Source organism: Capricornis sumatraensis, chromosome 1 (genome assembly GCF_032405125.1).
Source record: "Capricornis sumatraensis isolate serow.1 chromosome 1, serow.2, whole genome shotgun sequence".
NCBI classification, from domain to species: domain Eukaryota; kingdom Metazoa; phylum Chordata; class Mammalia; order Artiodactyla; family Bovidae; genus Capricornis; species Capricornis sumatraensis.
This window is the reverse complement of record NC_091069.1, coordinates 87093338-87113359: the sequence shown is the minus strand read 5'-3', so window position 1 is coordinate 87113359 and position 20022 is coordinate 87093338. Positions and strand designations below refer to the sequence as shown.

The following is a 20022-nucleotide window of genomic DNA, read 5'->3' as shown; positions in this document are numbered from 1 at the left end:
AATGTTTTCCTTTTGTCTTCACGGTGGAGCCCAGGCCTCTTTAAAGTGCTTTGCTTGCTGACGAGGCCTCTCTGATACGGCTCTTTCCATCCTTTCCTGCTCTCCTCTCAATCACAGAGCCCAATCCTGGCTTCCAAGGACCTGGAAAGTGCTGATCCTTTCATTCCCCTGAAAGTCGAGTCATTTACTTCCCGGACTTTGACTATGTGATTCTGTTTCCTAGAATATTTTTCCTCTCACCCCCACACATCCTAACAGTCCTCCAGGAAGTTTCCTCTGCCCTCCAATTGATCAGATCATCTTCCTGTGAGCTTCCCTGGAGCCCTGTATTGATTATAACCTTGTCATATTGTATTCATCTCATCAGGAGTCTGCTACCCTGACACTGTGCATCACCAAGCGCAGGAGCTGTGTCTTGCTCATCGCTGCATTTTAAGTCCTCAGCACATCTTACAGCCACTCAAAAAACATTGCCAAACAAAGTATTCTCTCAGGGATGTTGGATATTTCAGGTTTCAGAGTCTGAGTCTGATTCTGCACACCACAATTCCTCTATGTGAGTTTTTTCCCCCACACCAAGTGATTCCTCAACACCAGCTGGGTGTCCTACAACTCAGTTCAATTCTGACACCATCTACCTGGAGATAGCATCAGATTCCACAGGTAAAGTCTCAGTCACACACACACACACACGCACACACACACACACACACACACACACACACACATACACACTCCAGATGCCAGCTGGAGTTAAGTTGTCACTTGCTCTTCTGACAGATTGGCCACAAATCAGAGGTTCCCATGACCCTCTCCTTGGGTTTGATTAATTTTCTGGAGCAGCTCACAGACCTCAGGAAACTACTTTATTCACTAGATTGCCAATTTATTACAAAGCCAGATAAAAGAGACACACAGGGCAAGGTACTGAACAGAGGAGCTTCTGTCCCCATGGAATTTGGGCCCAGCACAGTGGCACCCGGAAGAGCTCTGGTTTCTCAACATGGAAACCCTTTGAACCCCCTCTTCTGGGGTTTTCATGGAGGCTTCATTATATAGACATGATTGATTAACTCACTGGCCATCGGTGACTGATTCAACCTCCAGCTCCTCTTTCCTCCTGGGAAATCAGGAGATGGGAATAAATTCCAACTCTCTATTCTGGGTTGGTTCCCCTGGCAACCAGCTCTGTCATCTTCAGGGGTTTTCAAAAGCCATCTCATTAACATAAACAGTTGTAACTGAAAGGGGCTTGTTATGAGTAACAAGACATCCATTTCACCTTTATGACTCTGATTTCAGGAACTGAGGACAAGAAATCAAATATTATAACAAAAGATGCTCCCATTGCTCTTATCACTGAGTATATTCCAGGGGTTTAGGGAGCTGGTAGCCAGGAACTTGGCCAAAAGGCCAAAATGTGTATTTATCATAAATCTCCATATCACACAGAACCAGCCAGTGATCCCCCAAAAGCCCTCTAAATTAATGTCATTTAAGTATTTAATCAATACATATCGGAGCTAGCATGGTCGCTCTAAATATGTGTAAATTTATGATGTAGCAGGGTTTTATGCTGCCCACTGTCATCAGACCACCACGTAAATCAACAGCTGCACTTATGGGGAGAAAGGAGCCTAAAAAGCCTAAGGCTGAACCAGAAACATGCATTCTGGCTCCAACTTCTGTCCCCACCCCCTCCAAAACAGCAGATTTAGCCACGATATCAACCTTGACCTTGGTTTCTTTTCTATAAAACAAAAAGGTGACCTCCAAAGCTCCTCCCAGCTTCAATATTCGGTGATCTAAAGCATAACTCATTGATTTATGTGATCATAGAGAATAAGCTGTCCTGTTTCTGCCGTGGAGCTCGATGTATTTGATGGTAAATGTTTCATTGAATATGCAACTCCAAATCGAAGCATAGGGGCAATTTGAGCTGATTTAAAATGATATGCATTATGTATCAGTTTCTAGGAAGGCACTGTGAATACTGTTAAAGAGAACCAGAGCTGGACAGTATTTAAAGCAGTAAAAACAGATGCTAACCAGAAACCACTGCAAGAGGGGAAAGAAGAGGCCAGGGTTCTACTGGGCTCAACTCCGAATACAACAAGAAAAAGTGGGGATCTGTAGCCAAGGCGCAGGTTGCAGAGGTCAGGGAATGGAAAAGACTGAGAGGATAGCAAGGGAATAGGGAGATCCTTGCAAAACTGACTAGATAGTGTTCTTGCTAAAGGCAGACCAGAATGATCAGATATCAAGAGCGGAAGATTCTCTCTAAACAAGATTCTTGCTAAAACCACATGATGGCGGCTCTACAAGGACAGACACACAAGCCCAAGGTCAAAGCCTCATTGAGAAGAGGGCTTAGAGGAGCCTGACTCTAGTTGGTCAAGGAAAGAGTCCTTGTTAACACCACCTGAGTTAGTATCCTGAGTGGCACTAAGGGATTGAACAGGAAGTTGATGGGCTAGAATGAGGCATTCCTATAAAAGTTCTAGACACATATTAAGCATTCAGTAAGTATTTCCTAATTTGATCACTGGCTAGATGTTCTGGCACTTCATGTCTTTCCTTGAATGTAACAGATTCTGATTGTAATTTATTATCAACAGGAAAAGTAGAACACAGGTACCTATTAACCAGGCCAATGATTTTAGAAAGCATTTTCATTATTACACAATATGATATCAATATGAACAAATTAAAGAACAATTGTCTTTTTCTAACAAGAAAAGAAACATTCTATAAAAAATACAGAATATATATGTGTGTATGTGTATATATATATATGAAATATACTTTGAAATGGGAAAAACACAGAAAATATAAAATAGGAATTATAATTCCACCATTATTAAAATTTTGGGATTTTTTGTTCCAGGTAGTTCTCTCTGTATATGTTCTAATTTTGTCAGAGTCAAGATTATGATTAGAGCTTTCCAGGTCATTTAATCTTCTGCTACACATCATTTGTAATAAATGCTTTGTTTGTTGTTGTAGTCGCTAAGGCATGTCAGACTCTTTGTGACTCCATGGACTGTATGGAGTCCATGGAGCCCACCAGGCTCCTCTGCCCATGGATTTCCCAGCCAAGAATACTGAAGCAGGTTGCTATTTCCATCTCCAGGGAAACTAACTTCCCAACTCAGAGATCAAACTGCTTCTCCTGCTTGGCAGGTGGAAAATCTTTACCACTGAGCCACCAGTGAAGCCCTAATAAACGCTTCAGTTCAGTTCAGTCGTTCAGTCATGTCTGACTCTTTGCAACCCCATGAACTCAGCACGCCAGGCCTCCCTGTCCATCACCATCTCCTGGAGTTCACTCAGACTCACGTCCATCAAGTCAGTGATGCCATCCAGCCATCTCATCCTCGGTTGTCCCTTCTCCTCCTGCCCCCAATCCCTCCCAGCATCAGAGACTTTTCCAATGAGTCAACTCTTCACATGAGGTGGCCAAAGTACTGGAGTTTCAGCTTAGCATCACTCTTTCCAATGAAATCCCAGGGCTGAGCTCCTTCAGAATGGACTGGTTGGATCTCCTTGCAGTCCAAGGGACTCTCAAGAGTCTTCTCCAACACCACACTTCAAAAGCATCAATTCTTCGGCGCTCAGCTTTCTTCACAGTCCAACTCGCACATCCATACATGACCACTGGAAAAACCATAGCCTTAACTAGACAGACCTTTGTTGGCAAAGTAATGTCTCTGCTTTTCAATATGCTATCTAGGTTGGTCATAACTTTTCTTCCAAGGAGTAAGCGTCTTTTAACTTCATGGCTGCAGTCACCATCTGTAGTCATTTTGGAGCCTCAAAAAATAAAGTCTGACACTGTTTCCACTGTTTCCCCATCTATTTCCCATGAAGTGATGGGACCAGATGCCATGATCTTCGTTTTCTGAATGTGGAGCTTTAAGCCAACTTTTTCACTCTCCTCTTTCACTTTCATCAAGAGGCTTTTGAGTTCCTCTTCACTTTCTGCCATAAGGGTGGTGTCATCTGCATATCTGAGGTTATTGATATTTCTCCCAGCAATCTTGATTCCAGCTTGTGCTTCTTCCAGCCCAGCATTTCACATGATGTACTCTGCAGAGAAGCTAAATAAGCAGGGTGACAATATACAAGCTTGAGGTACTCCTTTTCCTATTTGGAACCAGTCTGTTGTTCCATGTCCAGTTCTAACTGTTGCTTCCTGACCTGCATATAGGTTTCTCAAGAGGCAGGTCAGGTGATCTGGTATTCCCATCTCTTTCAGAATTTTCCACAGTTTCTTGTGATCCACACAGTCAACGGCTTTGGCATAGTCAATAAAGCAGAAATAGATGTTTTTCTGGAACTGTGGGGCATGTCCAGCCTTTCATTACTTCCAGATTTCTATTAGAAATAATGCTCTGGTACCTCCTTGGTGGTCCAGACTCAGTGCTTCCCCTGTAGGAGGCGCAGGTTCTATCCCTGGTAGGAGAACTAAGATCCTGCCTGCAGTGCTGTGCAGTTGAGAAAGAAAAAAGATAGAAAGGAAAAGAAATAATGCTGTAATGAACAACTTTTACATAAATCTAAATCTTTGTGTATATTTTTGATTCAGTTCAGTTGCTCAGTTGTGTCAGACTCTGTGCGACCGCATGGACTGGAGCACATCAGGCCTCCTTGTTCATCACCAACTCCCAGAGTTTACTCAAATTCATGTCCATTGAGTTGGTGATGCTATCCAACCATCTCATCCTCTGTCATCCCCTTCTCCTCCCACCTTCAATCTTTCCCAGCATCAGGGTCTTTTCCAATGAGTCAGCTCTTTGCATCAGGTGGCCAAGTATTGGAGTTTCAGCTTCAACATCAGTCCTTCCAATGAATATTTGGGACTGATTTCCTTTAGGATGGACTAGTTGGATCCTAGTCGGATATTTCTGATTATAAGTTGGGATATATTACTAGGTATATATTTTCTAGGACAAGGAATAGAAATGCTTTTAAAGGCTACTGAAATATATTGCCCATGGCTTTCCAGAATGATTCTACCTCCTCAGAATTTACTAACTGTGTACTGGACTACCTTAATCCAAAATTCATGCCAGGAATAACTATAATCCTGAGTTCAATATTCAGTACACAATATGAGAAAATATAATGTCATTTTGCTTTAGTCTGCACTTTTTTAATCATTAATGAGATTTAACATTTTTCAAGCTAACTCATTTGTATTTTCCCTATAAATTATCTGGATGATAATGTATTTAAACTGTTGAAGTTTTAAGCTATTGCACCTCAGCCATTAACCATCCTGATGGCCACACTAGAGAGAAAGAGAAGTAGAGGAAAAATTTTATTTGAAAAAATAATTTTAATATTTACTTTGTTTTGAAATGTCAAGCATGACTAGCGAAAGGTGAGAACTTTTCATGTTAATTGAAATTTGAACACTGAATTTTTTAAAACTGAGAAGTATTGTTGCAGAGTTGGTAAATCATGATTGCCCTGGAACTTCAGACTCTAGGCTTGATCTCAAAGTCTCTAGATGCTAACGGCCTCAGTGGCCAGATAACTAACTATTCCCATGCAAGTGCTTTCAGACCTGTGTTCTGCTTTGACTTTGAAGTGAGCATCAGTCATCCCTCTCTGTGCTCTGTCTGTTCCTACGAACAGGAATACAAGACAGATTTTCCTCTCACCCCAATTCTTCTCTACACGCAATAGAATTCCATTGCAATTCCAAAGTACCAAGAAGGGCTCTAATGATGAGGAATGAAGACTTGCTTCAGAGCACAAGCCCTCACCTTGAGGAGTGGTTTCTTGGCAGCTTTAATTAACAAGCATTTAAGCTGAGGGGAGGGCCTCTATCTACCACTGAAAATAATGACTTTATTAACCACTGCTGTAAAACTGAACCCAGCTCTGCATGTTTTCAGCCTGGAGGGTCTTGGGTGAGCAAAAGTGAATGATGGGGTGGTCTTACTGAAATATTTATAGTCCTAATGATACTGAGACTTATAAACCACTCGCCACAGGCACACAGCCCCAGAAGGACAGAACTTGGTTTTCCACCAAGAACTGATAACCAAATTTATTACTATTTAGTTCTTTCTACTTAACTTGCATCATTTTTTCTATATATTTATTATCCTTGTTTTTTTTTTTTAATTCTAGAATTCTAGCTATTTATTTTTTTGTATAAAATGAAGATGCGGTCTTTGGATAGACTTAAATGACACAGAGACTACTATAAAAATCAGACCTCCAGGACACTCACACCCACCCAAACCCCAGAAGTAAATAACACCTAAAAAATGTCTGCCTTGATTCTGCTTGGCTAGACTTCTGGTTTTCACTCAGTTCTCTTTTATGGTTCTGTTCTTGCAGGACATGGTATGTCAACTGTCCAGGCCTCAACGAGTGCTAGTCAGAACTGGGGATAATTCAGGAGGTACATCACTGGCACAGCCCAGCTAGAGAATCATAAGATATACAAAAATTTTTCTTAATCAACACTTGGTGACATTGCCACTTTTTCCTTCAAAGATAATTGCCAATTAAAGAATTCCTAAGTCCTGATTTATGCCTTAATCAAGCATCTATGTTCTGTTAGATAAAAATTTTTAAAAGCACATAAAGTAGGAAGTAAAATGCCTGTCTTAATTATTCCACTGCCTCATGTTCACCTCCAGAATCCCAACTCCATCCAGAAAATGGGTTTCTCAAAAGAGTGGCTAAAATGGAAGTAAATTACAGCAGTACCATCTTTGGGTAGGTAAGGTAGAAGAATTCCTGGAGAGGAAGGAATAAGAATAGAGACTGAGTAGCCCTTTGAAAGGGAAAATGTGTTTTTCTGTTTACCAGTACAATTAGTGTAGATACAGAGGACTGAGAATTTTCAGACATTATTAATAAAAAATTGCTCTGAGAAATTTTCACAATATATGTCAAAAATTTAAGTGGGCATATCTTTCAGACAAGAAATTGTATTTGGAATGTTATCTTAAGGAAATAATAAGAAATCCATGCAGAGAGGAAGCTATTTATATTAAATAAGGGGTTGGCTAAATTATGATACATCCATGCACTGCAATATTTTGCAGGCAGTTAAGATTATTATGGGAGGAACGTTGAATGACTGAAAAAAAAAAAAAGGTCTCTACATATCTTTAAGTAGAAATATTGGGTTGGCCAAAAAGTTCGTGTGGATTTTTCCATAAGATGGTATCAAGAATGCCAATGAACTCTTTGGCCAAACTGATATGTTTATGACACCTTGTAAACAGTATAAGTATTATCAAAAGTTTGTTTAAAAGTACCCATATGAATACACACATACAGAAAAAGCCTGAAAATGTTACGCTTTTGCTTTCATCTATATTTTCTATAGTACTGTTTTTGTGCATTTTTTATACACTTCTACCAGCAATATCTATTATTTCAGTAATAAGAAAAAAACAGTCTATGTTATATTTAAAAAACACAAGGCTCAAAGGAAACTTAGTGTGGAACAGAAGAAAGAGCACAGGAAGGGCCTGGGTGCCCATCTCACCTCTATCACGCATTCCTGGGTCCAAGCAGAGCAGTGGACTTCTCTAGACCTATGTTCCTGTCTTTGGAAAGTAAAGATGGTAGAGTTGGTGTGGTGAAATTTAGAGACAGCAAAACAAAGGACAGATAGCCAAGAGATATTTTTGAAAGGCCCTTTCAGCAAAGGCTAAGAAGAGCACAAATGATACATCTTATTTCCTCAACCATAAAATAAGGGGAAATTAGTTTTACTAATGAGAATACTTCACCATGTGATTGAAACAAGTATAAAGGTCAAAAGAGAGCAAGTATTTAGTGAAATAATACTTATTAGATTTTTTGCATTTTCTCCATGTAGTTTTGCTGGTGACTGGAATACAATCTAATCAAGAATTGATGAAGAAAATGAAAAGGCCCAAATTCAGTAAGTAAAGCTGCAATTCCTCACTAGTACAGAACTTGTGTCTTCCATGTGGAAGACTGTCACACTTGTCTCAGTTAATTTGGAAAGTTTAGGGTTTTTTTGGTTTGTTTTGGGGTTGAGTTTTATTTTCTTATCTCAATTACTTTGCACTCAGACTAATTAGTTATGATTCTTAGTACCCTTTTGACTGTAGCCCACGAGGCTCCTCTGTCCATTGGATTTTTTGGGCAAGAATACTGGAGTGGGTTGCCATTTCCTTCTCCAGAGGTTCTTCCTGATCCAGGGATTGAACCCATGTCTCCTGTGTCTCTTGCATTGGCAGGTGGATTCTTTACCCACTGAGCCATCAGAGAAGTCCATTATTTGTTGTCTATTTTATTCCAAAAAGCATTTGAAATACAAGTTCTTATTTTAGGGTAGATATGTTTCACTATATTCAAAATGTACATACAAAGCCAGACAACACTGTGTCTCTATGACTAATCTGAAATAGGCATTTTTCTGCCATGGAAATGCTGTCTCAATTCCCCATACCAGAAAATTCAGTCTGGCTAATGCAAAAATCCAGCAAAGCTGCCCACCCTCCAGCATGCCCTGGGATCAGTAGGTAATCTCATGAAAAATTTCACACCCCATCAGTGATAAGACAAATAATTAATTTCATTTTTGGCTTCTAGTTAAGATTAGACAACAGAAAATCCAAAATAACCACAGATTAAATAAGACTGAAATTCCTTTCTCTCTCCTGTAAACATAGTCTAGGCTTTTATGGACATTTCACAATCTTCAGGGACCCACGCTCCTTCTATTTTGCCGTTCTGCTTTTCCCAACATGGCTTTCAACTCATTGTCCAAAACAGCTACCCCAGCTCCATCCAGCCAGTCAGTAGGAAGGGATGAAGAAGGTTACATATTTACTCCCTTTAAAGATAAGTCCAGGAAGTCAAATACACCACTTCGACTTAAATACCATTGACCAGCATTCAGGGAGAATAGAAATGTCTTGATTTCAAGAATCTACATGCCTCCTAAACGCAAGGTGTTCTATTATTAGGAAAGAAGAGAAAATAGATGTGTGGCGGGGGGGACTAGCAGAATGGAACATAAATGGAAAATCTCACACTCAAATATTCTGAGCACACTGAACTACCTGGATGTGAATTTGTAGACTTGATGGAGGCTTGGATTAAGGTATATTTAAGAAGGACCATAAAAGAAAGACTTTAGGTACATTCAGTGTTCTGTGCTCTCTACAACAGAAACTTCTGTTTAGGCATTAGATTTAGGTTTCTTGAAATCAGCAACATTAAAATTCTGAAATAGAAAAAGAGATGTTTCACACAGCATTTTTTTTTCTGTTCCTTTAAGCCATTTGTGCACAACTTCCTGTTGAAATGAGACCAAAAGGGCAGCCATCCACAGCCTCCTAGCCTGAAATACTAAAAAGGAATTACTTGTTTATTTATTCCTGTCAAGGCTGAGAGCCAAGAGAATTGGCCCAGGGGCAGATGTGTGTTCAAAACAGTGATTGAGCTAATATGGAGACAAATGCACACCCAAGTATAAATTCCTTTGGATTGTTTCCAGTATCTTCATTGACTCATATACAAAAATCATGAAAGATTCCATGATTACCATGACAACAGTTTTCAGTGACTATGAAAGTCTGTGCTAAACGACCCAAGGGGAAACCTCTTAGAGAGATCTCAAATGGATTGAATTTCTGATATGCTAAATTCTAACCTTATTCACAAAGTCTCCCTTTTGAGTCAATATATGCATGATGTTTTTTCTAATTAGAAACTCTGTCACAGTCATTAAAAAGGGGGGGGGGGAAGATAGATGCAATGAGGAATAGGGTATTCCCAAAGTATGGTGATATCTGATTCTTTACCTCAGGAGTATTTCCAAATTGTAGTCTATAGCTTGAGGCCAAAGTAATTTTCATTTTTCTCTATTCAACGCTGTTAATCTGCCACTGGGGCAGGTGACCGATAGCAAGAGAGGCACATCATTCATTCATTTGACAAGTACTGATTTGGTGCCAGCCAAGTACCAGGTACTGTTAAACACTCAGATACAACAGTGATTGAGATTCAGACTTTGCCCTCACATAGCTCAAAATTGAGAGAGGAAGAAAGACAAGTCACCAGGCAGCTATGATGTCTTATATAAATGCTAGGCCTTGGGAGCTAAAGGTACTCCAAGAATATAGAGAAAAAAAGTTATGTATCTGGGAGGGTTTCCTGGAGGAGGTGACACACCAACACTGATATCTGAAGGCCAAATAGGGATCAATCAGGCAAACATGAAGAGAAAAGAGTGTTATAAACAGAAAGAAAAAAAGCATCTCCAAGGCCTAAAGAATAGAAAGAGCTAAAAAATTAGTTTAGTATGACCGAGGTTTAGAGCGGGAGGCAAATGTGTTGAGATGAGAGATGGAGGGGTAAGCAGGCACCAGATCACAAAGAGCTTTGTTACTCTATCCAGCAATCTGCAGTTCAGCATGAGGGCAATGGGGAGCATTTCAGTGCAGGTTATTTAGGCTCAATTAGCAGGAATCCAAGGGCAGTTTAAGGAGATTTTGGCAGGACAGGAAGTATCTCACAGAACCCAAGGCTGGAAGGGCAGATGGAACTCACTGGACTGTACCCTAGGCAGAAAGACCCCCAAAACTGGTGCCCCTACTCCTCTCTATATACCTGCCTCACTGCCCAAGCCCCTACCTGCCCACCCCACCCCTCACCAACTCTGCTTCATGCAGACCATGTCTCTCAGTCCTGATTTCAAATCCCTGGGAGAGAAACTCTAACTGCAGCAGCGTAGGCTGGGAGGGTAGTTTTCAAAGAAGAGTAGAATGATTAGGGTTGTGTTAGGGAAGTAAAACAATCCTGCCAGCAAAAAGCAACAAAATCCTTTTGTCCAAATATATGAAGAGAGAAGAGAGAGAACACAATATATTAGTGAGTTAGTATTACACATAGACACGTGCCTACAGATAGAATGAAAGTAGCTACCAAGTCTCGACAGAATTTCACACCAATAGTGAACTGGAACACAGAACAATTACAACTTCTCTTAATTCCAGGAAAGATAAATGAATGTACCTGCTGAGTGTCTTTTGTATACCCAGAGAGCCCTAAGCTCCTTCTGCAGGTAAGTATCTAAGGATCAGAAGTCTGGAGACCTTGCACTCTGAAGCCTGGTGAAATTTGAGAGCCGCTAGATTAGATGCCCATAAGGTCAGGGCTGCTTACAGACGTAAATGTGAAACCGTGGGTTCTTTCAGTGCACTCTGTCTTTCCTGGCCCACCTTCAATTTTCCCCAGTGTTTATTCAGGACTAAAGGTCTTCACCAGCCAGAGGGCTCAAGGTAAGATAACAAGGGGGAGGTCATTTGAGAGTTTTGCTCAGGGAACAGTTTACTGACACTAATTTGCATATAGAACTCCTTTCAGCTCCTGAAGATCTAGTGATCAGACATGGTGCCATGAGTTGGCACAGCTGGATCTGAAATTCAGGTCTCTGTGAGGCTCAAGCCCAGATGCCTTTCCAGTGCCTTGTCCCAGACTAGCCAGAATTTAGGAATGAAGTATCTGGTTGACCAAAAAGTTCATTTGGGTTTTTCTGTACCATCTTATGGAAAAACTCGAATGACGATTTTTGGTTAACCCAATATCTGTTGTCTAGAAGCAGATGAGCTGCTAAGATAATCAAGTGCTGACCAAATAGGAAATAAAAGAGAAGAGATGTGGGGCAATAGAGGAAATTTGGGAAATGGAGTTTCTTCCTTTGACTTGGCCTGAGACCTTGGGCCACATCTGTCTCTGCAGAGGGTTACTGTTACTGTAGGTAACTGGCACTTTCTCTCCTCCTTACTTCCTCCGCTTTCTCATTTCTTTTTCTTCTCAATTCTTTTTCCTTCTATTTCTTTGGTCTACCCATCTCCTCCCAGGGGCCCTTTTGGATGTTGCCCAGCTTCACTGGCAGACCTTTGGACCAAGAAGGTAGTACATGTTGAAAATAATCTCACATGAGGGTTTTACAAAAGGGAAAGCAGAGATAAAAACAGTGGAACTAGTGCTTTCAGCTCTGCTCCTCCCACTCATGTATGACCGTTCATTCCAGGCCAGTATTTTGCTGTCATGTACAGAGTTGTATTGGGTATAATTTTCTTCTGTCACTTGGCTTATCACATGACCTTACTTTATAAATCAAATCAAGTCTGACTCCAATTGCCAAGGGGTGAGATATTAAAGTTCCCTCATTAGTGAGCTTCCTCCCACCCAGCTCCTGTCTTGGGAGCCTTGCACAGTCTACAACATTCAGGGAAAGCCTCTGCACTGTTCAGTGTCCAAACCCATGTTATTCCTAGAAGCTGAATAGCTCCCGTTACATAAATGGTGGGATCTTGGAAATGTGGGGAAGCCTCATGCCTAAGGTTCTACCCAGAGGGGCACCACCCCAAGTATTGTCCCAAAGTGATGCTCACCCAAGACAACTGTTAGGGAACAGAGGCCTTTCCCTTACTGGGACCTACCCACTCACTCCCATCTTCCAGTCATGGAAGGTCATTTTTCTCTCCATCATTCTTTGGACTGGCCAAGCCCAATCCCCTCAAACAAGGAGTATTTAGAGTACCTAATTCCCAAAGCCTTGAGGGAGGGTTGCCAGGTAACCCCTGCCCTCTCCCTTGCAACCATGAGCCCTAAATAGGAGAAAACAAAAATCTGACTACCTTCTTGGAACAGTAAGAGGGGAAAATACAATAAAAATAAGCATAAGTTAGTATGAAAAAGGAAATGGCAACTCACTCCAGTAGTCTTGCCTGGGAAATCCCATGGACAAAGGAGCCTGGCAGGCTACAGTCCCTGAGGTCGCAAAGAGTCAGACATGACTGAGCACACACACAAATGTCTTAGTAAATTACCCTGCTGTATGGTGCTGAGTAAAGCTTACCATACTGTACAAAATGAGAGTTTTATCAAGTTTTTTTACACAAGTGACTTTTTCAAGGCTCTCATTTTCCTGCTATGTTTTGGAGCCATAGATCCAACCTTACCCACAGGCACGTCACTGATATATTTAATCAGCATAAACCTATTCACACAGTTTCTAACAAATGGCCAAAATGCGGTTGCATTTTTCTTGATCATTGAAGACTACAAATAAAGGTTGAAGGATTTAGTTGTGTTCATGAAACTCTTCTCCTAAAGTAGTCAAGATACCTTGTGGATTTTAAGGATTAACTTCATTTATGTGTAGATTCCACCTTCAAAAAAGGCTTTCTCTTCAACTCATGAGCTTTTTAGCCCATACTGTAATAAACACATCATACTTTTCCCCATAAGTTATGGGGAACAACTCTAGCAAAGTCCCTGACTGGCAGAGTTCCTATGCTAGAAAGAGAAAAGCTTTTAAGTTGCAAAATCTCTTCCATAGCGTTTCTACATGTAAGGAAGCCCCAGGAGAGCTCCAGAAGCAATCAGTTCAGTTCAGTTCAGTCACTCAGTCGTGTCCAACTCTTTGCAACCCTGTGAATCACAGCACGCCAGGCCTCCCTGTCCATCACCAACTCCCGGAGTTTACCCAAACTCATGTCCATTGGGTCGGTGATGCCATCTCATCCTCTGTTGTCCCCTTCTCCTCCTGCCCCCAATCCCTCCCAGCATCAGAGTCTTTTCCAATGAGTCAACTCTTCGCATGAGGTAGCCAAAATATTGGAGTTTCAGCTTTAGCATCAGTCCTTCCAAAGAACACCCAGGACTGATCTCCTTCAGAATGGACTGGTTGGATCTCCTTGCAGTCCAAGGGACTCTCAAGAGTCTTTTCCAGCACCACAGTTCAAAAGCATCAATTCTTTGGTGCTCAGCTCTCTTCACAGTCCAACTCTCACATCCATACATGACCACTGGAAAAACCATAGCCTTGACTAGACAGACCTTTGTTGGCATAGTAATATCTCTGCTTTTCAATATACTATCTAGGTTGGTCATAACTTTCCTTCCAAGGAGTAAGCGTCTTTTAATTTCAAGAAGTCCAGAAGCAATGGACTTAGTCTAAAGTGGGGTCAGATGAGATAGTGTTACCAGGTGAGAGATGTGGTGGCTAACTCCAACACATTATTGCCTGCCCATTCTGCAAAGTCTCTGACTTCACTGAGCACCTGATCTTACATAGGGTAAAATAAAATTGTGCACAGGAAAGCCTTCCTGGACTCAACAGCCACTGTCAACATACCAAAAACCAGTTTACATGGCTCCAGGGTACACTACACTTCCTCTGCTGTTGACTTACTGCACATTATTATAAGGGCTTAAAAAAAAAAAAATATATATATATATATATATGTAATCTGTCTTTTCAACTAGATCAAAATCACCATGAACACATAATTAGTGCTCATTAGGTATTTGCTGGATGAATGGGCAAACAGCAGAATGAAATAGAACAACAGCAGTGAAACAAAACACTATAAAATAAAGCAAAATGTGGTAAATGCTACAAAAGAATAACAAGGGGACTACAATAGGATTCAAAGGGCCTCCCAGGTGACAGCAGTGGTAAAGAACTCACCTGCCAATGCAGAAGACATCAAAGACTTGGGTTCGATCCTTGGGTCAGGAAGATCTCCTGGAGCAGGGCATGGCAATTCACCCCAGTATTCTTGCCTGGAGAATCCCATGGACAGAGGAGCTTGGTGGGCCAGTCCATGGGGTCACAGAGAGTCAGACAAGACTGAAAAGACTTAGCATGCACATACAATAGGATTCATACTGGTTTCTTGAAGGAGTATTTGAGGTAGGACTTGAAAAATCAGTGGAATTTTACAGGCAGAGATAGATGGGAAGGCTTTCAAGGCTTTCCAGGCTTTCCATATATCATGAGTGAGATGGCATTGGGAAATAGTGAGTGGCATGATTTGGCTTAACTGTTGGGGCCTCACAGGAGATGCAGCTGGAAGATGGGTTAGGACTAGGTAAAGTCAGTCTGAGAAGCTTTGTTCTTTGCCATTCTTCAGAGGGTGGAGACACGGAGAGTGTTCTGAGAGGAAATCTACATGATGAAGCCAACAGTCAGCAAGATAAACAACAGCAAGATATTCCCTGCAGGCAGTGAAACCACATTCTGAAATATTTCCATTATATTGGAGTCTGTTGAAATAGTCTTAGCTTGGGGTGAAATGTATTAGCTTTTATTCGCTTAGTTACCTCCAGTAAGTTAACCTTAATATCATGTAAAGCATGGAAATATTTTTGCAATCGACCTTGAAAGGGTGGATAATTCCCAGAGGTACTACCTCAGTATGAGGAGGTAACTGTTCTGCTGCTGCTGCTGCTGCTGCTGCTAAGTCACTTCAGTCGTGTCTGACTCTGTGCGACCCCATAGACGGCAGCCTACCAGGCTCTGCCATCCCTGGGATTCTCCAGGCAAGAACACTGGAGTGGGTCACCATTTCCTCTCCAAGGCATGAAAGTGAAAAGTGAAAATGAAGTCATTCAGTCGTGTTCGACCCTTAGCAACCCCATGGACTGCAGCCTACCAGGCTATCTCAGTCCATGGGATTTTCCAGCAAGAGTACTGGAGTGGGGTGCCATTGCCTTCTCCGGTAACTGTTCTGGGACTTGGTTATTGATTGTATCAGCGCTATTGATGACATATGGCCCTGTGCGTGTAGGATTTGGTATAGCACACACACAGCTTCCTCACTGAGCTCGTATGTTGTCAGCCATAGCAACTGGTAAGTAACCCACAATGTTTTCTTGCTCTTTAGGTGTTGGTACCAAGAACACACTTGGTTCCAACACGAGTGTCTTCACACAGATTGGTGCATGTGCCCTCTCTCAAACCATGAAAAAGGAAGTGGATTGACTTCTAGTCCTCCTTGCCGACTCTCTGCTACACACTTTGACTTGAATAAATTCTACCATGGCAATCCTCAGAAATAATGGGCAAAGAATGCAAGGAAAATTGCACTAGAAGAGTTGCCTTGCAAGTGTTAGGGATAAATGCACAGATGTGTACAGATACACACAAATGCACACTAACACACCCACACAGACAACCTATTTACAAGACATTTCCTGTATTCACCCACTGCTGCTGCTGCTGCTGCTAAGTCACTTCAGTCGTGTCTGACTCCGTGTGAGCCCATAGACGGCAGCCCACCAGGCTCCGCCATCCCTTGGATTCTCCAGGCAAGAACACTGGAGTGGGTTGCCATTTCCTTCTCCAATGTATGAAAGTGAAAAGTGAAAGTGAAGTCGCTGAGTTGTGTCTGACTCTTAGTGACCCCATGGACTGCAGCCCACCAGGCTTCTCAGTCCATGGGGTTTTCCAGGCAAGAGTACTGGAGTGGGTTGCCATTGCCTTCTCCGATTCACCCACTAGTGGTTGTCAATGATCTTTAAGTTCAGAAAAGCCTTGCAGGATTAGAGCAGGGAGGCAACAGTTTAGCTCCTTCTCTTCAGTAGTGGGAGAAGCAACCAAGTGGAGCTGGCAAAGCTATGTGCCTGGAGCCCCAGCGTGCAAGTTCAGGGCCTGGCTCTGTTACTTGGCACCTGAGCTTGAACAAGCAAACTTCTCTCTGGAAAATAAGGACAATATGCCTCTCAGGGTTTTGTAAGAATCAAGTGAAAATCGTGTGTTACAGTCCTTTCTAAATTAAAAGTGGGTTACTTTTAGGGACATCCTGGCAGTCCAGTGGTTAAGACTCCACACTCCAGACTCCACACCCCACACTGCAGGCAACAGGTTCTATCCCTGGTCAGGGAACTAAGCTCTCATATGCCTTGTGGTGCAGCCAAAACAAATTTTAAAGAGTAGGTTATTTTTAGACATACAAATTTCTGCAATTGCCCAAAAGCTGTGTCACCACAGGCATATTAACCTCTGTCATTCAACCACTCTTTTATCTGTGGTGTATGGGTGAAGGTGTTTTCTCAAGGCTGACAAAAACACTAGCTTCTAGGACCAATATTTATAGGCTTTTTGACATGCTTAGAGCTGCAGACTTGGAGTTATTTATTGAGGCAAGTGTCTGTGACTAGCTTTGCCTTTATAAACCCTTTTCATCACACATCCTAGGTTTCCCTCAACTGTTGCATCCAGAGAAATCTTTTATACAAAGGGGAAAATACTTATTTAACCCCCAGTACTCCCCATGGAGGGGACTATGGAAAGGCCTTAAAGATTTTGGAATTTTTCCTCAAGACAGCAAAAAGGTACTGATAGCTTTTGACCAAAAATTCAACATGGTCATCTAGCAATCACACTCCTGGGTATATATGTGGACAAAACTGTAATTCAGAAAGATACATGCATCCTTACATTCATAGCAGCACCATTTACAATAGCCAAAATATGCAAACAACCTAGATGTCCACCAATAGATGAATGGATAGAGAAAATGTGGTGTGTGCCTATATATATATTATGGAATACTACTCAGCCATAAAAAGAGTTAAATAATGCCATTTGCAGCAACATAGATGGATGTAGAGATTTTCATCCTAAGTGAAGTGAGTCAGACAGAGAAAGACAGATACCATAGATATCACCCATATGCGGAATCTCAAATATGATGCAAATGAACTTATCAGTGAAACAGAAACAGACTCACAGAGATGGAGAGCAGACTTGTGCTTACCAAGAGGAGGAGGAGGTGAGCGAGGGAAGGACTGGGCATTTGGGGTTGGCAGGTGCAAACTATTATGTATAGGATGGCGGCTTCCCTGGTGGCTCACTGGAAGAGTCCACATGCCAGTGCAGGAGACGTGGGTTTGATCCCTAGTCCGGGAAGGTCCCACATGCCTCAGAGCAACTAAGCATGTGCTCCACAAGAGAAGGCACCCAACAAGAAGCCTGAGAACCACAACTGGAGAGTAGCCCTCACTCACTGCAACTGGGGAAAGGCCCAGGCAGTAACAGAGGCCCAGTGCAGCCTGAATAAATAAATAAAAATTTAAAAAAATGAGTATGTACAGGATGGATAAACAGTAAGTTCCTTCCATATAGCACAGGGAACTATACTCAATATCCTGTGATAAATGATAATTGAAAAGAATACATACATGTATAACTGAATCACTTTGCTGTACAACAGAAATATGACATTTAAAATCAACTGTACTTCAGTAGGATAGATTTTTTTAAAAAGATTCAACATGGTCAAAGACTGTTTAAGCAAAATGGAAAAGAATCTTTGCAAAAGAATTTGCTGCCAAGGAAGAATTAACATGATCTGGTCACTGGTGTCAGGATCAAGGAGAAGGAAGCTTTCATCTTAAAATTTTATTTGGTGGTCATTTTGTCTCATTAACGTTTTTGCATGATTTTCTTAAAAATGGAATTTTACTCTAGTTGAATTTCACAATCCAACAAAATTAAGTTTCAGATCAAAACTGCTTATACATAAGTGCTTTTATGTTATAATAATTCTTTCTCATTAATAGCCAGGAGGCAAGCTTATAACAGCCTTCTCTAATTGATGAAATTTGTTTTCCCGAAGCGATGTGGTTTGCCTGGAAAACCACATTCACTGAAAAGATGAATGGAAAATAAGCAGGAGATTATAGAGTTTGATTTGGCCTCTACATCATTGGCTTATTGTATGTGACATCATCCAATAATCACTCTATTATTAGGTCAGGCAGAAAACCCAACTTAGAGCAGAAATATCTGCAGTTGTGCCTCTAAGATCCCAATGTTGCATGAAAGTGGAGGCTCAGACAGTACCTGTTTTGCTTCTGAGATCAGTACAGCAGACCCATTGCCTCAGAGAACAACATCTAAAAGTTATCTTCAGTTCTTGCCATCTGGGTTGCAAATGGTTCTCTTTTCCCTGTGTCTAGTGCCAAGGTCCTCTGGGAAGAACAGATTCTGAGATGCCCTGATGTGAGTTCCCTCGAGAAAATGATAACAGCCCTGAAAAGGCAAGGTAACCTTAAGGAATCATATGAGATGGGAGCAGAGCAAATAGCCAGAAAATAGGTCTCTGAGCAGCTTCCCCTCGAGTAGTTCTGGGCTTCCCCAGGAGTTCTGTAACTTCAGTCCAGGGTTCTCTCACTTCCACTCACAAAAGTACACTCAGGAAGGAATGAAATCAAGCATATATAGTCAAGCACATTGGAAGAACAGGTTGCAATGACAAAGCATGTTTAAAGGTCAAATATTTGTTCAATTTGTACAGAAAATTAAGCTGGAGAGAGTGAGCTAATTACAATTTCAGAGTGATGGCCAAAATCATTGGAAAATGTAATATCTAAATCCAGCCAACAAGAAGCAGTCATTTGCATCTTTTTGAGTATATGGGAATCACAATTTATTCCTTTACAGTATTTTCCCAGTTATTTGTGAAGTAGTCTGTTTTCTTGCAACCTTCTAAGAATCTTCCATCCATCCACTTAAGGCCCAAATGAAATGATTTATCTCTGGATTTCCTCTGCATACTTTTGAACTATCCCACTTTACAGCTGATAGTTAACAGATGCAAACTACTAAAAATAGGATGGGGGCTTCCCTGGTGGCTCATGCAGAGCACACAGGTTTGATCTCTAGTCTGGCAAGATCCCACATGCCTTCCCGGAAGTTTTCCTTTTCTCTCTTCCTCCTCTGTGGGTTAGGTTCATGTTCATCTATCTTTGTGTTTCCTCTCACAAGTGCAGAAATAATCTTTCCTTCAGAGGAGAAGTCAACATTAAGGCAGCTCAAGAAGTATCTGCCTCAGGTCTGAAGGGAGCAAGGAGGCACTGATTTGGCAAGTAAGGCTCAGGGGACAGTGAACGGTACATCTTCCAAAGTACACGAGTGTACATGCTTGATTTCATTTTATCCCCCCTCCCCCTATCGTGAGGTGAGTTAATTCACCAGTTGCTAATCCAACTGGATGCAGATAAAACAGATCTTATTGAAGGGACTGCCCCCAGCCTTTGTGAAAGCAAGACAAACAAGCAAACAAATCCCCCCAAAGGAAGGGGCTAGTTGAGGGTGAGAATTGATGAGCAGGAAGCAAAATATTCCCATGTGACACTTTTCCCCTTGTCATTTTAAGCCAACCATTCCATGGAAAATTCTGCCTGGGCACCTGTCTTGCTGTA

The 20022-nt window shown here is 41.5% G+C and overlaps 1 protein-coding gene across 1 annotated transcript in view; it reads left to right on the top strand.

Moving 5' to 3' along the window:
- Positions 1-5466: 5466 nt before the first annotated feature.
- VIT (vitrin) overlaps positions 5467-20022 on the top strand; it is an 85173-nt gene continuing 70617 nt past the window's right edge. Inside the window, exons 1-3 of the mRNA XM_068967113.1 lie at positions 5467-5595; positions 6358-6421; positions 7859-7924. Of these exons, the coding sequence (XP_068823214.1) occupies positions 5467-5595; positions 6358-6421; positions 7859-7924 (259 nt within the window). The remainder of the gene's footprint in view (positions 5596-6357; positions 6422-7858; positions 7925-20022) is intronic.